The following is a 27202-nucleotide window of genomic DNA, read 5'->3' as shown; positions in this document are numbered from 1 at the left end:
TACCAATACACTGCAACAGGACAACCTTTAACTTGGTTAAGCAAGACTTGAATAATATTGGGCATTTACTTTTATTTAAAGGCTAACCTGATGAGAACTGTCACAATTTAAACTTTAATCCAAACTCTTTATCCAGCACAATCCTCCCTCAATTTTGCATCTTCAACATACAGAGAAGTAGCTGGGAGCTTTTCCACTGAGTTCACTGGAAGCAAAGTTTGCTTTATGTTCTTTACTAATATAAAAACAAAGTCCACACAAAATAAGCATTAATACAAAAATAAAAGGAAAACATACCAGTTTCTTCTTCTCTATAATCTGAATTAGTATTTGATGATGTACAGGTGCATTCCATATGCTCTTCTAATCTCACCAGAACTTCTTTTAATTTTGGCTTTTTTCTAACATATTCCACTTTTGCCACCTATAAAATATGATGAGGTATGTACTGAAGCACATTACATAGTTCAGGACTGAAGACAGGTAAATATATACCTGTATTTTTTGAATGAAGCCAAACCCATATAAAATGTTAGCATACTAATCACCCTTTATCTTAATTGTGCATCGTGTAACTATTTATTGCACAAAACATTTGTTCATCCAAGTTCAGCAATTTGAAACAATTTTCTTTTCCCCTAAGAGATAAAACAATTTCATGTGGGTTTGAAGTTTTAAGCAACTCAGTTTTCACATAAATCATACTACTAATAATAATATATGTATTCAAATCACTGTTTGTTCTGTAGATTATCACTCTTAGCATGCTTTTCTGTACATGTTGACCACTATACTTAAGCTGAAGGCTAACAATAAAGGCATTAGGTTGGGCTGGTTTGTAATAGCTTCTATAATTTAAAAATTGGTGCTCTCAGAGTCTTTTGAACATAAAGTGCCCATTCTTCAGAGAACCGGAATCTGAAAATCAGCTTAGAAAGCAACATTCTCAATCCTACCAGCTTCTTGCAGTAACCTGCGACTTGTTTACAAGAGCTTCCATGCACCAATGTTAGAGCCAAGGGAACTACCACCCACAGGCTGGACTCAGCCTTTGGCTGTATTGCAGATAGCTGGCAGGTACATTCCTCCTCTCCAATCTATCCAGTGGCACTGTTCCACTATGTGCCCAGGCGCTGGCCTCCTTAAGGATGGATGCCAGAGGGCAAGGTGAGGCTGGAGGAAGGAGCATGCTGGAGAAGCCCTGGCCACAAGCCGGTCTCGCATCTGAAGAAATCAATGTAGAAGGGAAGTACATTGCGGGGGGAGGACATTGAATGTGAGGACAACCTGACTGACTCAGCACCAAAATCATGACTTTTCAATTCCACTAATTATGAATCTGCCATTTGACAAAAGGGGACTGCAAAGTGTCTATCCCAGTGAACAAGACCACATAACAGAGGTATGTATTACTGTATACAAATGAGAAAGAGCAAAGAGAGGAAGGAGAGGAGAGGCTGGTTCCCTCTGAAGAAATCAAATGACAGAGCCATGAAGTCCAATCAGTATAACAACAAAATCGCCAGTTACTACCAACCAACCAAAGCATTCACAGTTACACTAGACTCTCCTCATAATGATTTACTGGTATGTCTGGTGGGGTTTTTAATGCTCCAAATCATCTTCAAACTATGAAAACACCATTCCCTTGTCCTTCCAAAAGTGGAACAACAATCTCACAAAATGAGCGTGGTGGCTGGAAAAATTCACGTTCTGTGTGAAAAGGCACATTCCCTGTTCCCAGAAACAGTCTTTTGACTCTTGGACACAAACTACCAGGGACCTACGAATGACAGTAACTGAAGCTAGAGTGAAATCCTGGTCTTATTAAAGTCTATGGGAGACCTGCCACCGCCTTCATGGAGCCAGGATTTCAAATCCACGTTTTAGTCACTGCCTCTTCAGTCAACAGCATCTGAAGACTATTTGCATTTACCCAATAAACAAAAGTTGTACAGAAAAAGATGCAATAACTAAAATGTTCACGTTAAAGATGTTTTCCAAAAGTGTCAGATCTCTGTGTAAAAAGATTAAGAGCTGGCTGTGACATGTAAGAATGCTTTTGCTGAAAGATTAACTATGGGTAAAAGCAGTATGTTTCAAAATCTTCTATCTAAAAACCCAACTCCATCAAGCCTTTGAACACAAAGATTTGAAAATGTATGGTTGGTCTGAGTCATCTAGCATCAAAAGATGAGTAATCCCTAAAATTTACAAAAACAGACAGTAATTAAGACATCTCCATCACCAGAGACAAAGAGACCCAGCAATCATGAAATAGCTTTGATATCTTCCATGCTTATTACAACTGTTGGAATAAACCAGCCTTAATGAAAATTACATGCAACGAAAATAAACCGTAATCAAACTTTTAAAGTCTATCCCTGTTTTGCTTTGTTTTTCAAATTGAAAGATATATGCAGTTCCTGTGGATATTTGGTACTAAGTAACAGTAAAAACCAGTAAGACGATACTTGGAAGAACAGGATCATAATGAATTTTAGCAGTCAGTTAAAAGCTCTGCTTTCTACTGTACTATACTTAAAATATAATCCAACATAAGTTCCATGGCTCTATTTCAGGCTACACAAGTTAAAAGAAAGACATTTTGTAATATGCTGCAAACGGTCAAACTGAAGCAACACACAATAAAGTGAAATTGCTGTGTTTGTGTCATCTCCTAACACCTGCTGCCACATAGGATCTGTAATTTATGATAATCTAAAATGATAAAGGTTGCATGTCTGATCTGCAGTGGGTATAAACAGGGGTAGCTATGCTAATAGCATGGAATTTGGCTTTGTGTTAGCATCTTTTTTCTTCTTTGTATTTTTCTCCCTGGTGTTTATCTTGGACAATTACTGCTATGTGTATTACTAAATGCTTTGAGGTGATCAGACCTAAACAAACTACCCATGTCAACATCAACTTATTTCACTTGACTCTAATGCAACAAAACAAAAAACTGTGATTACCCCAAATCCCTTCAAAACTGCAGAACTCTATAAAAACTCTGTAAGAGGAAGACAGTAAAATGACTGATTTGCTTAGTTAAACGGTATACCTTTGATAGCACCATATTTGCATTATTGTGGATTCTACCTACTATCCTGCAGTGTGGAGTGGTTACTGTGTAAAAATAAAAATAAAACATGAGAAAAATATGTGGCCTAACAGAAATATCATGGGAACACCTCCTCTAGACCTTCTCCAGGAAAGATGAAATAAGGGAGATATAGGAGGAGAAAAACAAGACTGTAAGCAAGAAGTGTCTCAAATATCTCTAGCCTGAAATCAGAATTTATCAAGGGCAGGAGCTTGCAAGAAAAGCCTCGGCCCAGAAGATTCCTCATAGCACTGTCAGCAGCAGAACTCACGTGGCTAATGGCTAAATACAGGCTGGGAAATAACGCAGAACAACTGAATGAGGCTACTTTTTGGAAGCAAAATGATTAAAGATATCGACTTCCTATGCATTAAAATAGATGTGTGATGATATGATGGAGTGCATCTCTCTACTCTGTCCATACAATCGTGATCTTTACAAGCCTGATGGGCTTAGAGGCAGCAGAAGGGCTGAGCGGGGGTCAGGGCGGCCTATGCTGTGGGCCTCGGTGAGTCACCACAGCACTTTCCTTTGCAGGACACCAGCTGCTACTCTAAGGCTCCCAGTGCCAGGTGCTGCGCACAGGGAGAGCCAACAGCCCTGTCAGAGCCCAGGGGTTGTGCGCGGCCCTGTCAGAGCCTGGCGTTTGTGTGTGGCCCTGTCAAAGCCCGGGGTTGTGTGCAGCCCTGTCAGAGTCTGGCAGTTGTGCGTGGCCCTGTCAGAGCCCAGCGGTTGTGCGCGGCCCTGTCAGAGCCCAGGGGTTGTGCGTGGCCCTGTCAGAGCCCAGGGGTGTGCATGGCCGTGTCAGAGCCCAGGGGTTGTGCATGGCCCTGTCAGAGCCCAGGGGTGTGCATGGCCGTGTCAGAGCCCAGGGGTTGTGCGCGGCCCTGTCAGAGCCCAGCAGTTGTGCGTGGCCCTATCAGGGCCCGGGGGTGTGCATGGCTGTGTCAGAGCCCAGCGGTTGTGCATGGCTGTGTCAGAGCCCGGGGGTTGTGCGTGGCCCTGTTAGAGGCCAGGGGTTGTACGCAGCGCTGTCAGATCCCAGCGTCGTGCGCGGCCTTGTCAGAGGCCGGCGGTTGTGCGCGCCCCAGCCGGAGCCTGGCGGCAGCGAGGCACGCCGGGAAATGCAGTCCGGGCGGCGCGGGGCGAGAGGGTGCCGCAGGGCATGCTGGGACGGCGGAGGGGAAGGAGGGAAGAGGCGGGAGCCCGCTGAGGGGAGGTTTCTCGGCGGCGGGCCGAGGGCACGGCTGCTGCGGGGGGCCGAGGGGTGGAGGGTGCTGCGGCCACCCAGCGGCCCTGTGGAGCCTTTCTGCCTCCTCTCCCCTGAGGGGGAGCCGCCAGGCTTCTCCCCCTGCATGGCGAGCTGCGAAGAGTGATGGCAGCCAGCACAGGCCCCCACCCTGGCCCGCTCAGGGCACTTCTCTCTCGAGCTCGAGCTCGAGCTCGAGCTCTTCTTGGCTCCACCTGGTCAGAGTTTGCCCCATCTCCCCTGTCCTTAAATCCACCTTTCATATCTATGAGCCAGCCCTGCCTAGGAGGTATGACTGCATGCAGGCAGTACCCTTCAACTAATTCCTAGCTAAAAAAGCAAAGTGCTGTTCATTCTAATGATAGAAACGGAGGCCCTGAGGAAAAATGTTCTTAAAACTGTGAACATCATATACAGCCATTTTACCTGCACGTACAGTTTTTGCTCTACAAGGTCTTAACCTCCTTCGGATGCTCTGCAGCTCTGCCCAACAACTCATTCTGACTTCCTCCATTTCTGCCCTTCTTCCTTCATCTGTCGCTTTACGATTCTCAAATGATTGCTGAGGAGTAGCTTTTCAATCTTTTCCTTCCTTTCCAGCTTATTTTCTCTCAGTATTCCCCTATTTACCTGCTGTATGAATATCCTATGTTAAATATCCCCAAATCAGCTCAACATAGAATATTCAGAAAGGGTAAAAACTGATATAGCTATGGGCCAAGGCCAAGCAGAAGGTAGAACAGAGGTAAATAGAATGATTTAGCTCTTTCTTCTCAGTTTGGAAATGAATATTGCTGCAAACAACCATAACACTCAGCGTGGCTATTCAAAAACTGTGGTATGGACGTGATTTACTCCGTAATATTAACTATTTTCTGCTGCCTTGATCAAAAACGCACAGAACATTCTGTTCAACATTATGCAAACCCTCTTGAAAAGACTCGGGTTAGAAACCTCCCAAACAAATGAATGGTCTAGTATTTGGTAAAGATAAATACTTGATCTCACTGTGTAGAAGCAACCGAAACTGAATGTTACTGAAATGCTTTTGCAGAGAGGAGAGGAAACGTATCTGTAAGTGAAGCCAACACCCCTAACTCACCAATCCATGTCACTGTTTCTCTGTCACAAGGAGAGAAATGCAATACTTTCCTTCCTATCAAAGAGCAATTCCCAGTCAGCTGATTTATTTCAATCACATTTTTGTAATGCTGTATAGGCACAGCTTGCTGAATACAGACTTCTCTAGGACCAGGAGGCTGTATCCTCATGGGCTCACAGTGCTATAGTGCAGGGGAACCTACCTTTTACAAACATACCCCACGAAGGTGAACCTCAGAGGACCCGTTTTAGGGTAGCTGTATCACCAGCACCACTCAACTGGAGCCTCCCTACAGCTACAGCTGCACAAGCCCATTTATGGTACACCACTAGCACCTGACCAAGGCTCAGTGAAGCCAAGTAAGGGCATTCCCCAAGGATGCCTTTGAATCAGGTCCCCAAGAAAGAAATGCCCCAATAAAGCACCTTCGCTGCTCCTGCCACACTGGAACAGCTGTCTCTCTTAACCTTGACCACAGTGGCCCTCAGTAAGACAAAGAAAATATCCTTTGCGTTAGCCTGTTAGATGAGGCAAACCCACTTGCTGACCTTTCTGGGTGAACATTTTTCTAGTGTGAATGGGCCAGCTATGATCTCACTACCTTGTCAATGAAGAGGAAGTGGGGAAAGCCTTTTCAATGTTGAATCAAAAGAGGGCTTTTATGCAGTCTGACATCAGGGGAAAACACAAGACGGCTTTCCAACCCCATTGCAGGAACAGCCCAGAAGGCTCTCCAAAACCGCTCCCCCTACCTTTCCAGCAGCGACCCTCGCGCTGGGCCAGCTAGTTAATGGCATGAGCAGACGTTCACCTCTGAACGTAGGATTGGCAAAAGGCTCATAAAACCATCAATTATATCAAAGTTACAAGAGCATCTGACTCTGGAGGGTATAAATATGGATTCTGTTCAGAGATTTCTGGTGTGACAGTGGGGTCAGCCTACAACCTTTACAATGAACATCCTGTTCCTGCTTGACCTCTTGTCCTTTTTTTCCCCTTCTACTTAATGACTCTTTGGAGCAGTCTTGGAGCTTGAAAAAAGAAAGTCCTCCAAAGCTGGCTGACGTATACTGATACTGCTGGTGGCAATATATTTACACAGCCACAAAAAGCAGCTGCTCAGCTGAGCCTACTTTTAGCTTGCGCTCTATTAAAATGAATGCAAATCTAAAAGCGTATCAGCAGAATGAATGAGAAACTGAGATTTCAGCACAGCGAGGCACTGGGGAAGCAGCCCAGAAACGATGTCCTGCAAAGCTGCTGCTAGTTGAGTTTGCAACTAGTTGAGTTTGCTGCCTAGTTGAGTTGGCAACTAGGCTTTTAGGGTGCATTTAGGGTGCCCTGGCAGCAGAGGACTGCCGCAGCCTAGCCGCTCTCTTTCTCTCTCTCCCCTATCGCTTCAGGGGTAGGTAACAAGCACAGAGCCGCTCTGGGGTACACAATCCCAGAACGCAAGTTCACAACACACAGGACAATTCTTTGCTGGGCATCTCCAGCTGCTTTGTATGTATGAGCTGCTATACAAAAATAATTGGAAGCACAGGTATCAAACCCACAGGTAACAGCACTAGATATTATAATTCTGGTTCAGGAAGCACTTTCCTGTTAAGCTCTTATTCTAAAGAGCTTTCAACTGTAAAGTGTCAACTTCCCCAGTTTGTTTTCAGCCCTCAGTTAATTAAACTGATCCCAATTTTTTTCCTCATTTTAATTGTTTCTGCAAAGTGTACCAAAGAAACGGTGGCAAGCAAGTGTAAAGGATAATTATTTTTGGAAAGACTGAGGAAATCTGTTCAGATGTTTCTCCAGCTTATTTGAGTGTGAAAATGTTTTTCAGCTGTTCAGAAAAGGAAAAAGAAAAAGAAGTCCTGCTCAGATGTGTGCCTGTGTGTATGAGACACAATGAACTGGTTTAGATGACACACTTTGTGTCTAAAACCTACAGTGCTACACGGGTTAACAGCACCTTTCTTAATAAGAAATCCATTGCAAGTAGAGTGATCAATATGTTGTGCTGGGCAATCTTTTGTTCAAGAATGTTATTTTTTAAAATAAATTCTGGTCTTAAAATACTCAAAGTAACATGAATTCACAGGTTTAACAGTATAAATGGTTAGTGTAAGTCTAATCTCCTACACGCAGATGTAAATCAACACTACTTGTTTAAACATTGATAAAAATTAGAACAGAGTGAAGCCCAACATAAGAAGTATTTCACGTAATATTTACTGGAAAATTGCAACGGGGAGAAATGGATTTTGTCTAATGATTAAATACAGCATGCAGCCGTTGAATCTTCTATCCCTGGGGTAAGATAATTTGAAACACATTTTTTCAGATCAAAAGTGTTATGTTGTCAAATATAAAAGCCCAATTTAGCCTGCATAATATTTAATTAAGAAAACAGCATTCCATAGTGTGATTTTTTTTTTTTTTGAGTCCAATGCCCCTCGAGTCATTTTATCTCTTTAACGTCAAGATCTGTTCTGTGCGAGATCATGGGAAACACAGAATCAACTTTATTTTCATTACAGAAGAAGAAAACCTAAAGGGAATCCTATGAGAATCAAATCCAAACCCAACATTCTCCAGTAATCGTGTAATTTGAAAAGGCCATCTGCTCACTCAAAATGGAGAGGAGCATTGTATCTAACCCACTTGCTAATAAGGATGGATAATAGAGATCCAGGTAACACAGGACAGCTGCAAGAATACCTGAAGCTCTCAGACTTAAGAGAAGCCTCTTAGGGCCTTGCTATAGTCACTGTTTGCTCACCTTGACGCTTCTGTGATGTATCCGTGATGGCTGGCATTTCACACTGCTGGTGTTGCAACAGCCCGTGCAACGTTTCACCTCCACACAGGGTGGCCATATCAGGAAGTTGGCAGAGGTGGGATCAATCTGACTCCGAGGTATCTCATATATAACCGTCCGTGTTTTGCAGACAGCCGGGATGGCTTCCTCTGCAAGCAGAAGAAATTCACACTTCCAGGTGAACAGCTGCTCTCACCTCAGAGCACCCAGATACTCTACACCAACAATTTATGACTGGCACCCTTAGCTGGCGTTTTGAGACGGTGTTCTCAGCTCCCATTGCTTACTCAGAAGTTGGTGCTGAGTACTGTTGGCCTGCCATTAAACACTGTGTGCTACCCCAGAGAGGAGCCTGAGTCACTCCGAAAGGCCCTGCCCTAAAATGAGGGTTTATAACGGTCTGAGTTCCAACACAGCTCAGAGCACATACCATTAGTTAAGACAGCGCTGGCTCTTCAGAATTGACAGCAAGCCAGGGGCTTCTCCAAGTTAGACGATCCTCCAGTACGGCTTCATAGCCACTGCTCAACAGCAGCTGTTATTTTACAATATTGGGGCTATCATTGCATATATATACTGTCACACAAATGTGCAACACATTGCAAATACCACCACAGAAGTTGCACTGAGAATATTTATCTCACACCCAAATTGGCTGAGCTGGAAAACCACCTGCGCCAGCTTTAAATTTCTGAGTTCTGGGTTTCATCTTCCACAACCTTAACATCCCTGTATCGGAGAGCTGGCTCCATCCACCATCCCAAATGGCAGCTGCTCTTCTTTCTCAATGAAGTTATCAAAGCTTTGTACATGTTGGGTTTTATTTCATTCATTATTTTTCGAATGAGGCAAAATCACAAGAGTAGCGTAGCATGACCAATGAACCTGCCATGTAATTTTTAAACCAATATCCTGCTAGGCTCAGGTAAGGTGAGCTTGTAGACAACCATTCCAGCCACATGAGGATCAAAAAGAACAGCTGTGTGCTGCTGCAGGGCATGATGCTGCCACGAAAAATCCAAACCATGTATCTTTTCCAACAAAGGGACTGCCCAGGAAATACAGCTGATTAATTCAAGGGCAAAACAGTTCAGAAAATAATAGCAGAAAATAATAGCAGCGACAGGGACAACTTGTTCAGTTAAGTTCCCTGCAGGCAGCGTGGATTTTTTGCCTCTCAGTGGAAACAGGGATACCTTTAGGGTAGATGGGGTAGGAAACTGGGGCACTGCCTGTACTTCTTCAGTAACTTCTGACGTCTAAGAAATTCAGGCCTGGCCTGAGCCTGTAACATGAAAATCTAGGCTTGATTTTGGAAGAGAGACATTTTGGTGGGCTAAATAGAGCAGAAATTCTTCTCAGTCCCCAACACCATGAACTCAAGAAAATTAAAGGATCCAATACTGCAAATCAGTTGACAACTCCTACAAGTCCTGTTCCCCCTGACTTTTATGGGGAGGCATTCAACACCTTGCAGCGTAAGGGGCCAAGTGCAGCAGACTGTTTCAGAACTGCTGTTCTCTAGAGGCATTCAGTGTGACGAGTGTACTTGCCAACTCACACTGCAAATCCATGTTGACAGCACACTGTGCTATATACTTCATACAGTCATAGCTTAAAGTTAAAATATATTGACTCTGAATTACCTATAACAGGTAGGAGGAATATGAGTATTTTCTGCAGGCAAGTGGAACGCTAAAAGAGCCAGATCTCATCAGATGAACAAGCGTTGCATATAAATCCTGTTCTAAAATTAATTAACATCTCTTTAATTTTATATTTGGGCTTTGTTGGATAATCATCATTAGTGTTTATTAAGAAAAAAATCCCTTGTAAACATGCCTGTTGCCCTATTAGAGATGGAAATAAATGCCCCAGCACTTCTGTCAATCGCTTTTAATTTTTTGGATAAACTGTTTTTTTCTTTTAAATAAAGAGTCAAGCTGTTTCCTTTTGTACAGCTTCTGTACTGAAAACTCTACCAACTGTTGATGTTTTTTAAAGCACACTGCTGTAGTTCTTCCCCACACTATGAATTATACATTGAATATCACAGCATTTTCTAACCAAGATCTAGCTTTCTAACATGCTGCAACAAGAAAGTGAATGTAAAGAATTTGTGCTTGTCTGTCTCCTATGGACATCCTCCAGAAGACAGCTTCTCAGGCAACGGCTCATTTTGTGCACAAGAAAAGGCAGAAACTAGAAATGGCCTTTTTCCTTTGTACATGACGCATTTTTCCAGTGAAATGTCCTGCTTGGCTGACCGAAAGCACCCCCTCTGTTTTTACTCTCTATGTACAAATAGCTTGTTTCTTACCAATGCTTCTTTTTCTGCGAATGGGCACAGGACGATTCTCTTGCACATGTTTAGCAGAATGAACACTGTAAGATCTCAAGTTTGTTTCTGACACATCATCATACCCTAAAACAGGAAACAAAGCATTAAACCTCAGCTATGTTGTAAGCATGACTGTCACTTCGGTGCTATTCCGTACATATAAACGTGTTGTTCATACGCACAAGACCAAATTCTGCTGTAATTAGTCTAATGTAACTCCTGTCAGTGCAATTGCAAGGGCATAAGGCAGAGAAGACATTAACATTTAATGTCACGTATAAGCACGCACAATTTAACTCTAATATCCGTTTTCCTGAAAGCCCCCAGAAATAGTGCCTACGCTGAGACACAGACCCATATCTAAACTAAAACAGTTGCATTTTCACGTGAAAGGCATAATAAAACCCCTCTTACTGGAAAGGTATAGAAATAAGAACAATATATCCCGTACAATGTTTCTTAGAAGTTTCTTGAAGTTCTGGCATAAGACTACAGTACAAAAGACAGTATTTCACACCCAACAACAGCAACAATACTGCTTCTGTAAATTTTCTCTTGCCTGCTTTTCAGGACAATACTAGGGCAGAATCAAAAGCAAAAAGTAACTAGCATGGGTTTCCTTTTAGCCTCTCTGTTGCAGAACAAATCCCCTGTGAAGTATCCTAACCTTTGGAGGGGCATCTGAAGCTACTGCAAACTCTGGGACTGCATCCAGGCTTGTCTTGTTCCCTAAATAAGCCTACCACATGGGTTAAAGGGCCATGAGAAAAAGCAAAGATGGAAAACTTGGCATTTCATTTATCATAAAAAACAACAAAATAACTGCTCCAGCTATTTGGTTTTGTTAAGTGAAGCAGTCCAGGTCATGTCCCCTGCAGTGGGGTTCTGAAAGCAACAGCACAATCTGCAAACGGGATCAGGAAGACAGAAGCAAACTGGGCACCGCATATAGATTCCAGCACAGCTAAACTCAGGTTTTTAGCACTCTGCTGCTTGGAGTGCCCTCTGTAACATCACTGGAGGGTTTCAAGGTTTCACTACTGGCTCCAAAGGAAGCTGTGATATACACTAAAAAATGTAAATGGTTATTACACATTAATCAATTACCTTGACCACATGCTACCAACATCCCATAGCCCTCTATCACACTCTGTTTAACCCTGCCATTCTCCCTGCTTCCAGTATGCACAGTTCAGAATATGCCCAGGTGACTCTAGAACTTGTTTTATGTTCAGCTTTGTTAGTAACACAGATCATACGGGACTGCTCTGCAAATAAACCACCTCCTTTTCTCCTCGCTCCAAGAAAACCTGCCCTAAGGAGCCTGCAACTGGTGAAATAACCTCCGGAGCCTGGTAAGACATGAGGACAATGCTATCCTCAGCACCTTAGAAAGAGCTTTGTGCCTTATGGTATATCTTCGCTCTTTGGAAAGTGGTATCATAGGTAGCTATGAGAAGATGAAATGGGAGATCCAAGAGGAGGTGCCCAGCACATCCACTGGTCCATCCTGCCTGTTCTTCTAATCAGCAGAACAGATCCAGGTCTGAAATAAGTCAGTGTGAAACCCAGGTTCTCAACTCACCCCAATAAGCAGGCCCCTACTGCCTAGGCAGAATGCTTGTTTCCCATTGACTTTCATGGAAAATTTGGAACCTAACTGATTTGCTGACTGTGGGCCTGATGTGCAGCCCCCAGTGCTGTAATGTTTGAACACAGCATTGACTAATGGGATTTTATTTCTGCTTTTATTGTACCCCATGCTCCAGAAAACTGATCAGTGGGGTAAATAAGATGGCTTGCCCGAGATCCTGCAGGAAGTTTGCAACTGAGCTGGGGTGCAGAGCCAAGCCTCCTGCATCCCCTTCCGATGGCAGCAGGCCATGCACCTGACCTCAAATGGTGTCATGCAAAATGAGGATCCGTTCTGATGTTCTTCCAGCCCTCTTCCGCTTCCTAATGCTCTGCCACCCAGTGCCTTATTACCGACCTCCCTTTTGGCAAGTTGTTGCAACCCCTCCTCATTTTGCGGCAATGAAGTGATGCTCCAAAGAAAGCAGCGCAAGTTTTGCTCCGTGTGAGACCCAAGCTAAGCTCAGAGCAAGAAGCTTCTCTGTCTGCATACAAACAGTGTTGAAAAAAAAAAAAGATTAAATGTAAAACTAATGCCTTTAATCCTAGCTGCTTGGTGGCACAGCCATCTTGCTGAAAAGAGAAGCCGTGGATGATGCCAGCTGTACGGCAGGCCTGAGCCACAGGTTCTAATCCCGTATTCAACACGCCTGCATAGCTCCCTTTTAATGTGACTGACTTCGTGCTGTCTTGTTTAAAGAAACTGGTAAGACCAAAGGAATAGTATGATCAGCTAACCAATATGTTAAGCCATGTGCTTATATATAACTGCTCAACTTAGGCGCAATTAGCCATATTCTATCATCGTGTTTATAAAGCAAAGTGACATGTCGAGGAGCATGTGTTGCTTATAAGACAATTTCTAAGGTGAAGAAGGCCTCTGGCTCATACTGTATTTTGCTGTCTCGCTACATATCTTAGGCATGTATATTATTTCATAGGTTCATGTCTTATTGCAGATGGGGATTTCTTAGGTTAAAAAAAGAGATCTACACAGCTAGCACAGCAGACTGCAAAACAAGTTCCAGTGAAACCTTAATGCATTATGCAATACAAATTGTTTTTTTTTTCTGTTGCCAAAGCATTGTTTTTTTTTTAATAAACAGCACTACAGAGCACGTGGTTGGGGTCAGACAACTACTATAATGCTGAGGGCACTTGGTCTCTCCTTGATCCCCATAGGCATTTGGAAGTAATTCCATTTCCCACTGAAGCCATTGGAAAAATCATTGCACTTAAGGGATCTTCAAGTCAACAGGAGTCTTGCCCAAGCAGGGCTGCAAAATCAGAAAGTCAGCTTTGAAACCTACACTTCGCTCTGGATGTGTGGCCAGAAGACTTTTTTTTTTTTTAAATTAGTTCAAACAATCATGCTACAATAATTACCACTTGCCTTCTCTAGTCTGACTTTAAAGAAGCCTGATACCTAACTTATGATCTGGCAACACCATTCCCCAATGAATCATGTCAGAATTCGCATCAGTTTCCCCAATATACTGACTATGAGCATGAAGTTGCAGGATGAGTTCTTTCGGCGCTTAGCAAAGAAAATGAGAGTTTATGGGTGCTTAGCACCTTACAAAATGAGGCTTGAAGCAGAAAGCTTAGAAACGGGTGGTTCTTAGTTTAGAAATTGAACACTGCTTGTCACTAAGCGAAGATGGAGGATGCTGCACTGAGCCAGATTAATGCAGCTCTCTTTTAACATTTTAATAATAAAAAAAATGCTTTCATGGCAGCTGATCAAGAAATTTCTCTGTAATCTTTTCCTTACTGACAACATTTCAGTGATGGGTAGAAAAACTCTCGCAATTAGCCTTGGTCAATCCATTAATGTAGCTGAAATTGTTCTTTTTTGTCAGATTGGCATTTTTCCACTAGGTCATGGAGTAGCTAATATATAAATCACACGGTTCCTGTGACATTCTGCCAGTGTGATTACTGTTCTCCTAAATAAGCATGTGGAAAGCATCCTAAGACTACTGTTATTTTATATTTATCTTTTTGTATTTCCACATTGCCATCTCCTTCCCAAACAATTATTATGTGTGAGGCACAATCCCAAATATTTGCAATCTTAGCACATACCCTTCTGCATGTCCTTCGATACACATCCAAAAAGTACAGGTCCAAAACTTCTAGGACCAACAGCAGCAGCTTAGGAAATTCTCATTCTCTCTTTTTTCAGGAATTCAGCGTAAGGTACAATAAACTGAAATGGTCTGTCTTACAATCGGTCCTAAAGCCAGAGAGCCCAAGGCAACGTCAATCTGTTTGTTTGATCTTCTCTCTGGCTGATGCAAAATATGCCCTTCCGACATCCAAATGCAGAGATAGATCTTATTAAGTTTTCAACTTTGATCTATTAAAGGAAATATAAGTAGCAGCCTGCAAGATCCTCTTTTGTTTAGGTTTTTTTTCCCTTTACCTAGACATGATCAACCAACTGTAAAGGAGGAGTATTCTCCATATGTGTCTTGGGGAAACACAAGGCACATGGTAGATGCTCGCCTCTCAAAGCTTCAGAGGTACAGAAGAGGTTAACACCTTGTATTATAACGTCTTTGATTTGAGCCCCACACCACCAACAAGAAAAACATTAAGTCAATAGAAAATTTTTCCAATGGATTGAGCTCTTGGATGCAATGATCTAACACTTTCCATAAAGGTAGACTGTTAGTACAGAACGTATCTCCACTTAACAAAAGCTGCTCTGCTAGTTCTTAATCACAGGCCATTAAATTCACATGGCCTAAGGTGACCCTGCGGTTGATGCCCTTAAACCATGCAATGAAGCACACTCAGCCCTGCACTTCCCCACGCAGGGAGACGACCGGGGAAAGTCTGTTCCCAGCGGGAGGCAAACATAATAGGTGATGAAATGAACTCTACCTCCCACAGGACAGATGGGAGAGGTGAATGAAGCGCGAGGAAAAAAACCACACTGCTAAGCCAGAGAGAACTTCACAGGCGGAATAAAGGAAATGCCCCCGTTTCGGTGATTTAGTCTGTTAGTAGTAAAACTGTGTACTCTGCACGCTACAGCTGCCTACTTCCTGGGACCATGCACGCTTTCTATTTTAAATAGGGTCAGATTCAGCTCTCCGTCACGCCAGTGAAACTCCATTGCTGCCTATGGATTCCAGTCGCAGCACATCTAACATAAGACCCTCTTCCTCGTGTGAACAGAGAATTTTCATGTTGCCTTCACCAGGATTTCGCTTGGAATCGGACATGCAACACTGGGCTCTGACAAATTGGCCTGGATTTTCTTTATTGAAAACAATGATAAGCTCCATGTTGGGTAGTGTTTTTCTTTAAGTAATATGCCAGATGGTCTGGGGGTGTGGTTTCTAATTTTATGAAGGGGGTTATCAGTCATCTCCGTGCTACAATATAGCGACCGAATCTGTCAGAATACAAGAAAAACCTGCCTACTCTGACTTACAGAACTTACTTTTCCAATCAAAAATATATGCTTTTGCATTGCAGGATAGAAACTGGCTGTTCTTCCTTCGTTTTCCACAGATTCTGCCTTGTTTCTCAAGCATATCAGACCTCTTCTGCATGCATGCCTGATCCTGCAAACTCTTCCCCTACAAGACGATTCTTAATTCTTGAGTCCACCCACTGAGCTTAAACAGGGCTACTCACACGGAGGACTGGCAACATCATGCACTAAAACAAGGGAGAAAATAATCCCTGGAGTGTTTTCATTCCGATCCTCAGTTTAAATCAGTATATGCAACAGAACAGAAATATATCTACTGTACAAGCCCTCACTAAACTAACCCTTTTCTAAATGCAATTACAGCCCTAAGAAAATGCATTTCAGAAATACCATCTTGCCAGTGGTAACTGCAAAACATTTGATTTGCTAATCCGGGCTAGCATTAAATATAGAAAACAGGCCCAATCCTGTTTACTAAAGAAAACATGGCAATTTTAATGTTCAATTAGTCACACTGATAAGCCCTTCGCAAGAATTACTCATGACAGTCAAGACTGCAGGACTGTGCCCAGAAAACATAAATCCGGGCAGTAAAGCCCAGTTACTCTCTCTGAAGATCCAATCCTGCCTGCGTAGCTCAAATAAGGCGTAGCAGGCTGCAGAAGGAGCGCTCACACAAGCAAGAACAGGGTGAAAGGCAAAGTATTTCGGTTTTATTTTTTAATATTGTTTTGAGTTCGTGTCTTCAGGCATTACTATTTCATGCTGAAATAGTAAAATATTTATGTGTCTCGTTTCTCTAATGGTTTCTAAACTGATGAATTGCACGAGAAGAGCAAAATGAAACAGTAAACTTGTGGCTGACCTCTTCAATTTTTGGTCATGCATCCTCCGGTTAGTATTTGCCATGGAGGTAAATACTTTCTGAAATACATTTCTCTGATCTGCTGCATCCACTAATTTATTCAGTTCCTGCCGCTGCTCCACTCGTCTGCTTGATTCTCTTGCAATGGAGCCATGTGAACTTTTGCTCTCCTTGCAAGCGGTATTTAAAAATGGAGCATTTTGTTACACTGGAGGATTTGAAAAACAGTATATTCTGGTAGCTACAGAATACTGCCGGAAAGGCCGAGGAAACATGCACTATTTTAAAACGCTAGCTCTCGGGTCCAGCCCTCCTACAGCAGCAGCCAAGCCTTTCACTGAGTTCACTGGGAAACAGATTTCAGCAGCGGTGCACTTGTCTGGTCCAAAACAGTCTGGAGTGGGGAAATATGTATTGCATGCCCCTTCGCTGTTGTGAAAGCTTCTTTAATTGCAATGACAAGCAATAATGACAAAGTGCTGCTCTCCAAAAATATTAAACCAACGCCAACAAATCTGGTAATTAGCAATTAGCCTCCATGGTAAAGCGTTGTGCAAGAGAGAAATATTCCCATTTCCAGTGTAATGGGAAACTGTTTACTCCCTAATCACAAGAAAATTGAAAGCTCTGTCTGTAAAACCTGTTCCTAGTGCATTACTGCTCATTAATAGAGCACTACACAAAAATCGGTGAGTTAAACTCTAAAAGGATCCTGCAACACTGAATGAAGGTGACTGAACCTGGCACAGACTTTACAAAAATACACAGCATATGGTTCAAAAGGAGATGGCCCGGTACCAACGCAAGCAAGAATTCATTCATTTTTCTCCATGTTTGTTCTTCAGAAAGATGCAGGTTTCCCCTGGGCACATCAAAGGTGCCGGGTTTATTCTCTCTCAACTAAGAGAAGAAATTGCCAAGAACAAAGTGCATCAAGTGAAACCAAACGATAAGAAACCCAGCTATACAGTGCTCCTGGATCTGATTTACTGCTGCAACGATTTGTTTGAACTGCACGTTCTCACTACACCCATTTGCATGCCTAATGATGCAGAAAATAACCCTGCGCTATTTTCTTTTGGAAAAAGTGTATTTTTAAGGGTAAGCTTCATAGGCAGGTTCCTGTTTAAAATCAGTATGGACGGGTTTATTTTCCTTTTAATAAAGCCCAGCTCTTGAAGAGACATTACTTCATTCATAAATATTGTTTCAAATATTTTAAATGCCTCTAGGACAGTAGTTTAAAGATAACAGAGCAATGCAAGGGCAACAACTACACCCTATGGAAATTCTTCCCCGCTGAGAAACGCCGCGGTCTGAAAACGCCGAGGGTGGCCGGGTGGCCGGCTGCCCCTCCACCCTCAACGCCCCCAACTCTGAACGCCCCATCGGCCCCTTGGCCGCCGCCTCCCCGGCAAATAAAGCCCCGGGGCCGGGGGCCGAGGCCGGGGGCCGGCGCGGGGCGCAGCCGCCCGCGGAGCCTCCCCGCGGGGCGGCGGCGGCCGACGGCGCGGAAGGAAGGAGGACGGGACTAATTTACCTACGGAGTCAATCTCCAGGAGGCGCTGCAAGTCGCGGATGCTGTGGATCTCGCTGTGCGCCAGCCGCTCGATGAGCTCCTGCGGGATCTCGGCCTCCTTCAAAGACACACACGCACCGCGGGTCACCGCGCAGCCCTCCGCGTCTGGTGCTTCGGGGCTGGGATTTGGGGTGCTCGCAGGGGGTAGGGACGAGGCACGGGCAACCCCCTCCCCCCCGAAACCCCCGCCGGCTGCTGGAGCGCGCCCCGCTGCGCGCCCGCTGAGCTGCGCCACGGCCCGCGCGGCCCCGACCCGGCGCGGAGTTTGCGCCCCGTTGCCGCCGCCCTCTCCCCGCCGCCCCCCGCCGGCTGCAACCCCCCCCCCCCACACACACACACCCCGGGCTCCCAGGGCTGAAGTTTGCCCGAGCGGCCGAAAGTTCAGCGCGGGCTCCGCGAGCGCGGAGCGCCGGGGCCCCGCCGGCCCGCGAGCTCCCACCCTGCGCAGCCGCCGCCCCCGGGAAAGTTACGGCCGCCGGCAGCGCCGAGCACCCCCCCCTTCCCCGACCCCAGCGCGGCCACCTGTAGCAACCCCGGCAAGCGGCTCCGCGCCCCCGGGCGGCCCCCGGGCGGCGGGTTCGAGCCCGACCCTCGCCCACTCTGACCCGGCTCGTCTGCAAAGCCGCGGAGGGGCGTTTCGGGCTGTATTAAGCCAACTTCGCCCCGGGGCGCCCGCGGGAGCCGCGGCCCTCGCCAACGGTGCCCGGCGGCGTGCAGCGCCGTGCGCCGCGGGGCGGCCCTGCCCGGCGGCTCCGCGCTGCGCTCTGTTTGCAAGTAATCGCAGCCCCTTTGCACCGGGGTGGGGGGGAGAGGCGTGAATATAACATATATATTTCTATATATTTTTATATATATACACACACATGTATATTTTTTAAGCGCGCCTGCAGCCTGCAGCCCCGCAGCGGAATGCACGGTCATTGCCCTTCGCCTCCGGCATGCATGAAATGGCAACTCGCTATTTTGCCGCGGCCGCGCAGGGGCTGGGGCAGGGCGAGCGCCGCCGGCCAGGCCAGGCGCGGAGATGCCGCGGCCGCCGGGCGGGCAGCCCGCTCCCCGGTGCCTCCGCCGCCGGCTCGCCCCAGCGCCGGCTGCGGCGCCTCCCGGGCCCCGCGACCGCGACAAGCCGCTCTCACCTACCTCGCAGAAGGTAAAGGACAGGTAGCCAAAACCTATCAGCAAAACGCAAGCCCAGGTCCTCATCGCGGTCTAATGCACTTTAGACACGGAGGGAAGGCAACGCTGATGGAGAGGAGCTGCAGGCCGGCTCCTGCCGCGCAGAAATTCAGTACCATCCCTCAGGGGCGAGACAGCGGGGTGGCTCGGGGCTGCTCCGCATCCGCGGTGGCCGGGGCTGCCTCGGGGCGGCGGTGGTTTAATCGCGGCGCTGCCGGTGTTTGTATGTTCCCCTCGCTACGGGAGCGTGGCTGCGCTCGTGTCTGCTGCTCTCGCTCGCTCCTCTTGGCTCTTAGGACTAGACCAGCCGGTACTTCTGCATATTTGCTTAGATCAGACCAAAGTGAAACCCAAGGAGTCGATCCGGAGCGCAGCCGAAACGCCCATCACCTGTCTGGGGCGGCTCGCCCCCCGGCGGGCGGCGCTGGGGCCCGCCTCCCCCCGCCGCGCCGCGGCCTCCCGCTCGGGATTAGGACGGATGGATTTCTCTTATTTGCCGGATTTTCTCCCACCCCGCTAGGCTGCCCTCCACCCTCTGCCCCTTTTGCAAAAAGGGGAAAATAAAAATTAAAAAAAAAAAAAAGCAAAAGATCTTTATTGATACGGATCGAAATGTTTCTCTTGCTGAGAATGGTCCCTCTTCCCTCCCCGGCTTGGGGGTGAGGTTAAAAATAATAATTAATTATAGATAATAGCAGTGATAAATCGGAGCAATATTGCAAGATCTCGCTGGCTGCCTCGGTGCAGTTCCCTTCTCCACTTTGCACGGGAGAAAAGCGAGGAAGAGGAGGAGGAGGAAGGAAAAAAAAAGAATATATATATATATATATATATATATATATATATATATATATATATATATATATATATATATATGCAAGAAGGTTTAAATCCCAAGGGGATCGGAGACGAACTGCAACTCCTGGCGGAGGGAGCCTTGCCGGGCGGGCTGCGAAGCGCTGGCCTGTGTGCAGCGTGGCTGCTCGGCGGAGCAGCATATAGCGCGGCCGCGCCGCTTGCGCCTCCCCCGGCCCTCCCCCGGCCCTCCCGGCCCCAGCCCCCCGAGCAGCGCGCCGCGGGGGTGCCGCCAGCTGCAGCCCTGCTCCGCCGCCAGAGGGGCTCTGCCCGCCCGCGCGGGGGGCGGAATTAATAATAATAATAATAATAATAATAATAATAATAATAATAATAATAATAGGAAGAAAGCGCGGAGCCGGGGCAGGGCTAGGGGCCGAGGGCAGCGGGGCAGCCCCCGCCGCCCCGGCCCTCTGCGGCACTGGGGCGGCGGCGCGGCCAAGGGCTGGAGGCGCTGCGCCGCGGCCGCCCTGCGCCCCGCCGGCATCCACCTTGTGCCCTGCCTCTGCGGTGAGGCGGAAAGAGCTCGCCCTGATCGAGGAGGGGTCCTGGGTTTTTTTTTTTTTTGGGGGGGTGGGGGCCGAGGGCTCTCGCCTTTTGCAAAACGGGAGGGACAAACTGGCGCTGGGGTGGGGTTTTTTTTTTTTCTTTAATTTTCCTTCTCTGTTGCAGTTCAGCCTGCATTGCACGGGATAACCCACCCCCCCCAAACACACACACCCCCTCAAAAATAAAATAAAATAAAATAAAAATTAAGCAGCGCGGGGTGGCCGTGAGCGGCAGGCGCCCTCCGCCCTGCGGCACCTGGCTGCGGCATGCGCGGGCGCGGGGCTCCCCGCCGCGGCCGCGGAGGCGCGGCGCCCCGGCCGCCCCTGCCCGCAGCCGCCCGCGGCCGCCGGGGGCAGCGCGCCCTCCCGCCGCCGCCTCCCTCCCCGCCGGCCCGCCGAGAAAATGCCCCTTCTCGCCGGCGCGCATTGGCACAAGGTGCCTGCTGCACCCTGACATCTCCCTGAACTCATTGTGATTTAAATAACAGCCCTTTCTCAGCTAAACAAAGCATCTTAATAGCAGATGCAAAGAATTCAGCTCGTCTGAAAATCCAATAGCATTTAAGTGGATTAACTGCAATAACACAACTGAGGAGTGATACTATCCTTCACGGAAGACAATAGACTGTAAATGCACAGCCAGGGAGACTTATCCTTTCATCTCTGAATTTCCTTCAGCATTTCAAAAGCGAATGCTTTCTAGAAGCCCTGAAGGGGTTTGCACGCTACTGGCTTGGACATGCTTCTAGGAAACAACCTGTGCTTTAATGGGCACTTTGCAATTGCATAGAAGTTCCCACCAAAACAGAAGTGGCCTTTCAAGTACGTGTAATTCTCTCTCATGATGTCATGTAGACTTACAGGGTGGTCTCCAGGACCACAAGGGGGGGAAAAAAGGTGGGGGTTGAAAAGGGAGAAAAGGAAAAGAAATGTAAAAGATTTGGAAGCACTTTAAAAAGGGGAATGCCTTTCTTTCCTCCCCCCCCCCCAAACAGAAAACGCTGAGCCAGTGTGGAGCCATTCCCAAATGCCTTCTGATAAAAAAAGGAAAAAAAAAGAGAAGGGAAGAAGGTTCGAGTGCCACATTGCAGCAGACCCGTCCTCGCCGGCTGCTCTCAGGCCAGCAGGGTAAGCTGGAGGCAGACCAGAGCTGGGCACTTTGGTTGTTGCCATCACTTTCTTACATAGCGGTTGACATCACAGAAGCAAAAAGTGATGACTTCAGTTTAAAAACTTCTGATCTGCACTTATCATTTGCTGGGGTTAAAGAAACAACTCCTATGGTCCGCGTTGTCATAGTAATAAAAATAATAATTACCAAACAGTGAAATAGATTCTGACAGTACCGATCTCACTGAGCATTTACTCCTCTCTTTCCTTCGTTCATTGGCTAATGTGTATCTGGCATCAGCATTGCTGGGTGTTTGTGTGTAGCTCTTTCAAGTGATGTTCCTCTACTAAAGCCAACATGGAGAGAACTTCTAATTTATCTATTGTTAAGAAGTCTTTGCAGTTTTGATTTTTCTTGCATTTCCCTCATTTTTATGAGAAACATACTGCATCAGCATCTTTTTTAAATCTGTCATTGTTGAGCTCAGATAAGCATCTTTACCCTGGGTCAAGTTACACTTGGAGTAGCTTTTAACATTAGACTGTTTATATGGATCATTGCAAATATTTGATAATAATGTAAAATATGTAAGATCCCAGAAGAGACCCAAGACCAGAGAACGTGAATAAAATTCACACACAGATTCTGAAAACAGCTTTATACTTGGGTTGTCTCTCTCCTTATGAAACAAATTTTTCTCCTTGGGTGTTGTGTGATATAAGAATGCATTTGCTCTAAGTTGTGAGAGTTTTTATAAAGCATGCAAAACCATTTCTGTATGAAAAACGGTGTACAAGAGCAATGGGGAATGCAGTTTATGTCTGCACGGCACCCTTCCTGCAGCCTGCAGGTCTGTTAGCCCTGTGCGTACCATACGTGTCCCATACAGCCACACACGTGGAAAGAGTGACAGGGTGGTATTTATAGGTTTAAAAGAAAATCAGGACAGATAACAGAGCATCAGAAAATTATCTTTTGCCCCTTTTTTTATGTATTTGACCGGAGCAAGCAAGATGTTACTGGTCTAATTTAAAGGTGCTGCACATACTGTTAGAAGTCCCTCAAACGTTAGGAATTAGCCTAGCATCAGACCGTTACAGACGGTGGAGAGGGAGGACCTCAGGCTCGGTGCAGCACTTGGCGAGGAGGGGGAACGTGCTGAAGCTCCTTCATACAGACACAAAATGAAACTACTTCAGTGGCACGAGCGGTTTCTGCAAGCGGTGACGCATAAACCCAGGGTGCCCCTAAATGACGTTTCCAGCCCCATTTACACCTCGCGTTTAAAGCAGCGCAGGCTCAGGTGTCAGAAACGCGGCTAGGTCAAGCTGCCTGGTGGGACCACCTCCTGTTTCAGAGCAGCTTCGCGGGCTGCGGGCGGGTGCCAGCCGCCTCGCAGGAAGGGTGCGTGGGCTGGGGGGGGGCCACCGAGCCGTGGCGGGAGGGCGTGCTCTCCAGGACTTTTCCTCATTGGTAATCACATTAAAATGAATAAGAACAGAATGAGTTTTGGCTAGTTTTTTTTGGGGGGGAGGGACACCTCCTTTTATGATAGTGGGCTGTTTGGGGCTATCCAAAGCGATTAAGTGCATCCTGCTAGATACGTCCTGTCACGGCAGCTGAAAATGCACCAAGAGCAGGGAGGGTCCTGGCTCCAGCAACGGACCGTAAGAAATGTTCTCAGAGGTTCAGACCCCGCATCACTGAGCATCAGTGCTGAACGATATAATGCCAGGATAAAAGTTCAGGAAGTCAAACCCAGAAAGGTACACAGGAAGCTGTGTACCACTTTGGGTGGTTTCTCTCTGTTCCCGAATGTTCATTTCTTTGGCTTGTAGTTTCAGAGGGACGCGTGCCAATGGTGAGGGTAGGTCATCTTCCTTCTTGCTTGACTGGCACCTGCCTTGGGAAACGGGTACAAAGATGTCCCCGGTGGGAGTGAAGCGTACAAACGCGAAACGGTCTTACAGCAGGAAAAACAGGCTCTTGCCTGAAACTTGGCCCAGGAAGAGCAACAAGGCAAGATGCAAGGAGAACAAGCAAGACAGTTGTTATTCCAGCTGTTATACCTACAAATATTATTTCCTCCTTTTCCAGCTCTTCCTTTTGGATCCTTTCATCGGCTCCGTCCCTCTGGCGGAGCTCTGTTTGCTTTGAAACTTTCTTTGGTGCAGCTTTCCAGATGCTTTCATGGTTGATAATTTTCAAATAATCACAAGATGCAAATCTGCTACGAGGTTTCAGTTAAGCGGAGGGATCAGAAAAGGCTCCGTAAAGCTACACAGTGCTGCAGAAAGTGAATACACAAGGTAGCTGTGTCCTGTTTGGCCTGCGTGGGTCAATAACTCCAAGCCATGATAGTTCTGGAGACGGTTTGCTCTGCTGGGAACGGAACAGGTCCCATGGGAGCCTTCAGTGGCAGGTGAGACCCAACTCTGCCCGTAGCAGTGGATTGGCAGGAGCCACGGCAGCATGACGCCCTCTTCACCTTCAGGGCTGGAGCCCGCGCTGGCAGCCCTGCCAGCCCAGGTAGCAAGAGACCACGGTTAGGTGTTAAACTAGGCCACTTGCATAGCAGCCCCGGGCACCGTTTTCGTGGGTGTAGGAAGTTGCTCCTGGCTCTCCATCCCTATGGGACAATGGAATCGCTGCAAGTCCAGGACACCTTCTGCCCGGTGGATTTGGCTGTTAAGAATGAGCTGCGTTTTGTCAGTAGTACTTAGTTCATCCTGCTGAAAAACTGTAAAAGTACCAGCACAGTTTAAGGTGTATGGGGTCGGTAGACTTTGTAAATGAAAGTAATACGCTCTGGCCTTGGCCTCCAGGGCCCTGAGCATGGCGTGCTCATTTATCCTTAGCAATGTGGGTGTAAAACTCTGCTCCTCTGACTCAAATCAAAGCCAGTCGCAGCGATTCTGTGGAGACCATCCAGGATGTAACTCAGCCATGCTAAGTACCATAAAATTGTGATACTATTCTTCATTGTTTGTAACTTGGAAGCCTGTAGAGGCCTAGCTTGGAGCAGTCCATTTTATTAAGCTCCATCCAAACACAGTGAGATAGTTTTCTTCCGAAGAATTCGTATCCTCAAAGTGCAAGCCCAGTTTGTGTTCTTGTATCCATGCAACCTTGTTGCTCCTACAACATTACACATTTGTCCTGTGAGATTCCCTCCCTAATAATAAAACTCACGAGAACGATACACACATCCGCGGCTCCGTGCACACCAGAGGCCGCAGGATCCAGCTTCCCCCGTAGGACACGGGAGATACGATGACTGCTGCAGTGGGATAGCTAATTTATTGTGAACTGCAGGTGTTTGTAACGGCTGTGAAGTTTCCTAATTGAATTTCTGACCCTTTTTGTTGCAGAAACCCAGTTCATAGGGAGAAAGAAGAAGAGCAAACAGAAGGATTGTTTTTCTTCGTTTTTCTTTTCTTTTTCAGAACGTCTAGCGTAGAGTTATGCACCTTTTTCTTCTTACTTTCTTACATCTTCTGGAAACATGGCAGCCCAGTCGTCCAGGAGCCCATGAGGCAGCAGTGGCCAGAGCAGAGCAGACAGCCCCCGTCGGGGCATCCCTTGCCCAGCCGAACGTCCCAGGGAGTTCAGTGCTCCGCGACTGCTTAATCTCAATACTTTGTGCTTATGCGGTTTCTCACTCAAAGCCAATAAAGCTCCTTTATAGCCACTCGGCATGTCACTCATTGGAAAGGCAGAGAGGACACGGTGACGGGAAGTAACTCGCCGTGTGACTTTGGGCACGCTGCAGATGGGGAGCTGGGAGCAACCACTGCCAAAGCCCCCTCTGATCTCCCAGCCACCATCTCCGTTTCTCAGGGCACGTTTTTAGCGTTGTCCAGCTGTATCTCGGGTCCAGCGGACACTCCTAGAAGCCCAGAGGACGCATTCGCTGCGTTTACACCTCAACTGAATTTCTTCTTTCTTGCAAAAAGTGAAATGCGGAACCATCTTCCCCGTCTGATTGAATGTAGCCCTTTTTTAAACCTTTAAACAGTGTTTTGTGACGCTGTACCCAGCCATCCAGATAGAGACACCATTCTTTACTGGGAAACAGTGCGAAATGCTGCGTTAACCCCAGCCGCGGGGAATGGCCCTTTAAGCATTGTCTGTTTAACTGTAGCACGATCTCTCCTGCACTCCAGCGCTTTCCATAAACAGCAAGTCATCCTGGAAGGGGAGGGAGAGGATGATAAATAATCCTGTTATTCATGCGACTGCGTTCTTTCATGAAACTGGGAAAAGGCAAAATAAAGTGGAGACTGTGAGGCCGAGAAAGAAACTCAAGGGAGTGGGTTGTGTTGCTGCAGTTATTCTGGGCTAGAAGAAAATCTGAGAAGAGAAAGGTGAGCGGAAAAGGTTCAAAACACCGAGAAGGCAGCCGAGAGACGAGGGATAGAAGAACAGCTTTCTCGGCATCTTTGTGTCTCGACTAACTCAAGGCAGGAAACCAGGGGAAAAACAACCTCACGTCTTCTCCCATGGCGCTGCCGCTCGCGGGCAGCCTCTGGCAGTACAGGCTGGTAGCACCCGACATCATCGCAGCTGCCTGCTCCCTGGGCAGGAGCCAGAGTCCCCGTCCCCGCGCCGCCTCGGGAAGCGACCCGGCCACACACTGCCCCGTGCTGCCGCCGAACGGCCGGGGACCAGCCCGGCCCTTGGTTGGCAAGCGCCTTCGGGCGAGAGCATCTCGTGCCTGGCGAGCGCGTCAGCACCTCTACGGCTTCAGCAACGACACAAACGCCTTTCAGCGGAGTGACGTTTGGGGACTGGGGCGAGGCGAGGCACGTTGCTGTAGTCTCCGAAAAGTGCCTCTTTCCCCTATAGCTTCATGCCATCAGAGCAGTTCCTGCAGGCTTATAGGAGCTTAAGGCGGTGTAAACAAGGCGGCCCTGGAGCCTAGGTGCTGGGGAGAGGGAGCATTCCTCTCCGTGTCCTAGATACTTCAGATGGGAAAAAAAGGGAACATTTAAGACGTCAGCCTCTCTGCTAGTGTAAATGGGACCAGCTCCATTTAACTCCAGTTCGGCGTCTCTGTGACACCGTCACTGCGTGAAATGCTCCCGTTAAGGCAAATGGGAATTACACATGGTGTGATGAGAAAGCAATAGGTACCTCTGTAAATACTGCAAAATCACATGAGCAGCATGTATCTTTCCTGAGACACCCTGCCAAACTAGCAGGTGGTTTTTACATCAGGCCTTATATTAACACACTCCTACGTATGTCTGGCTGCATCTGCTGCATTAATGATCGTTGGGTGCATAATGGCTGGGTTAGTTTGTGAAGTTAAATACCACGGGCAACAGCCCAGCCGCGATGCCTACTAACATTAAACCGCTCGCGCTGTT

At 46.8% G+C, this 27202-nt stretch overlaps 1 protein-coding gene across 10 annotated transcripts in view; it reads right to left on the bottom strand.

Moving 5' to 3' along the window:
* Window positions 1–20294, bottom strand: part of PDGFA (platelet derived growth factor subunit A) — a 98427-nt gene extending 78133 nt beyond the window's left edge. For 3 of the 10 annotated variants that reach the window (XR_011134625.1, XM_068908062.1, XM_068908061.1), the window contains exons 1-5: window positions 19281–20293; window positions 18102–18198; window positions 10593–10697; window positions 8234–8421; window positions 298–424 (exon numbers count right to left, since the gene is read on the bottom strand). Coding sequence is in view for 4 of the 10 variants with exons in the window: in XM_068908062.1 (XP_068764163.1) it covers window positions 298–424; window positions 8234–8421; window positions 10593–10697; window positions 18102–18198; window positions 19281–19343 (580 nt within the window). In the remaining 6 variants the exon portion in view is untranslated. Of the gene's footprint in view, window positions 1–297; window positions 425–8233; window positions 8422–10592; window positions 10698–18101; window positions 18199–19280 lie in introns of all 10 variants that reach the window. The other 7 variants (XR_011134630.1, XR_011134628.1, XR_011134629.1 and 4 more) reach the window with 3 other exon arrangements.
* Window positions 20295–27202: the final 6908 nt, after the last annotated feature.

This window comes from Struthio camelus, chromosome 15 (genome assembly GCF_040807025.1).
Source record: "Struthio camelus isolate bStrCam1 chromosome 15, bStrCam1.hap1, whole genome shotgun sequence".
NCBI lineage: Eukaryota > Metazoa > Chordata > Aves > Struthioniformes > Struthionidae > Struthio > Struthio camelus.
The sequence above is the reverse complement of the archived record's forward strand: the minus strand, read 5'-3'. Positions and strand labels throughout refer to the sequence as shown.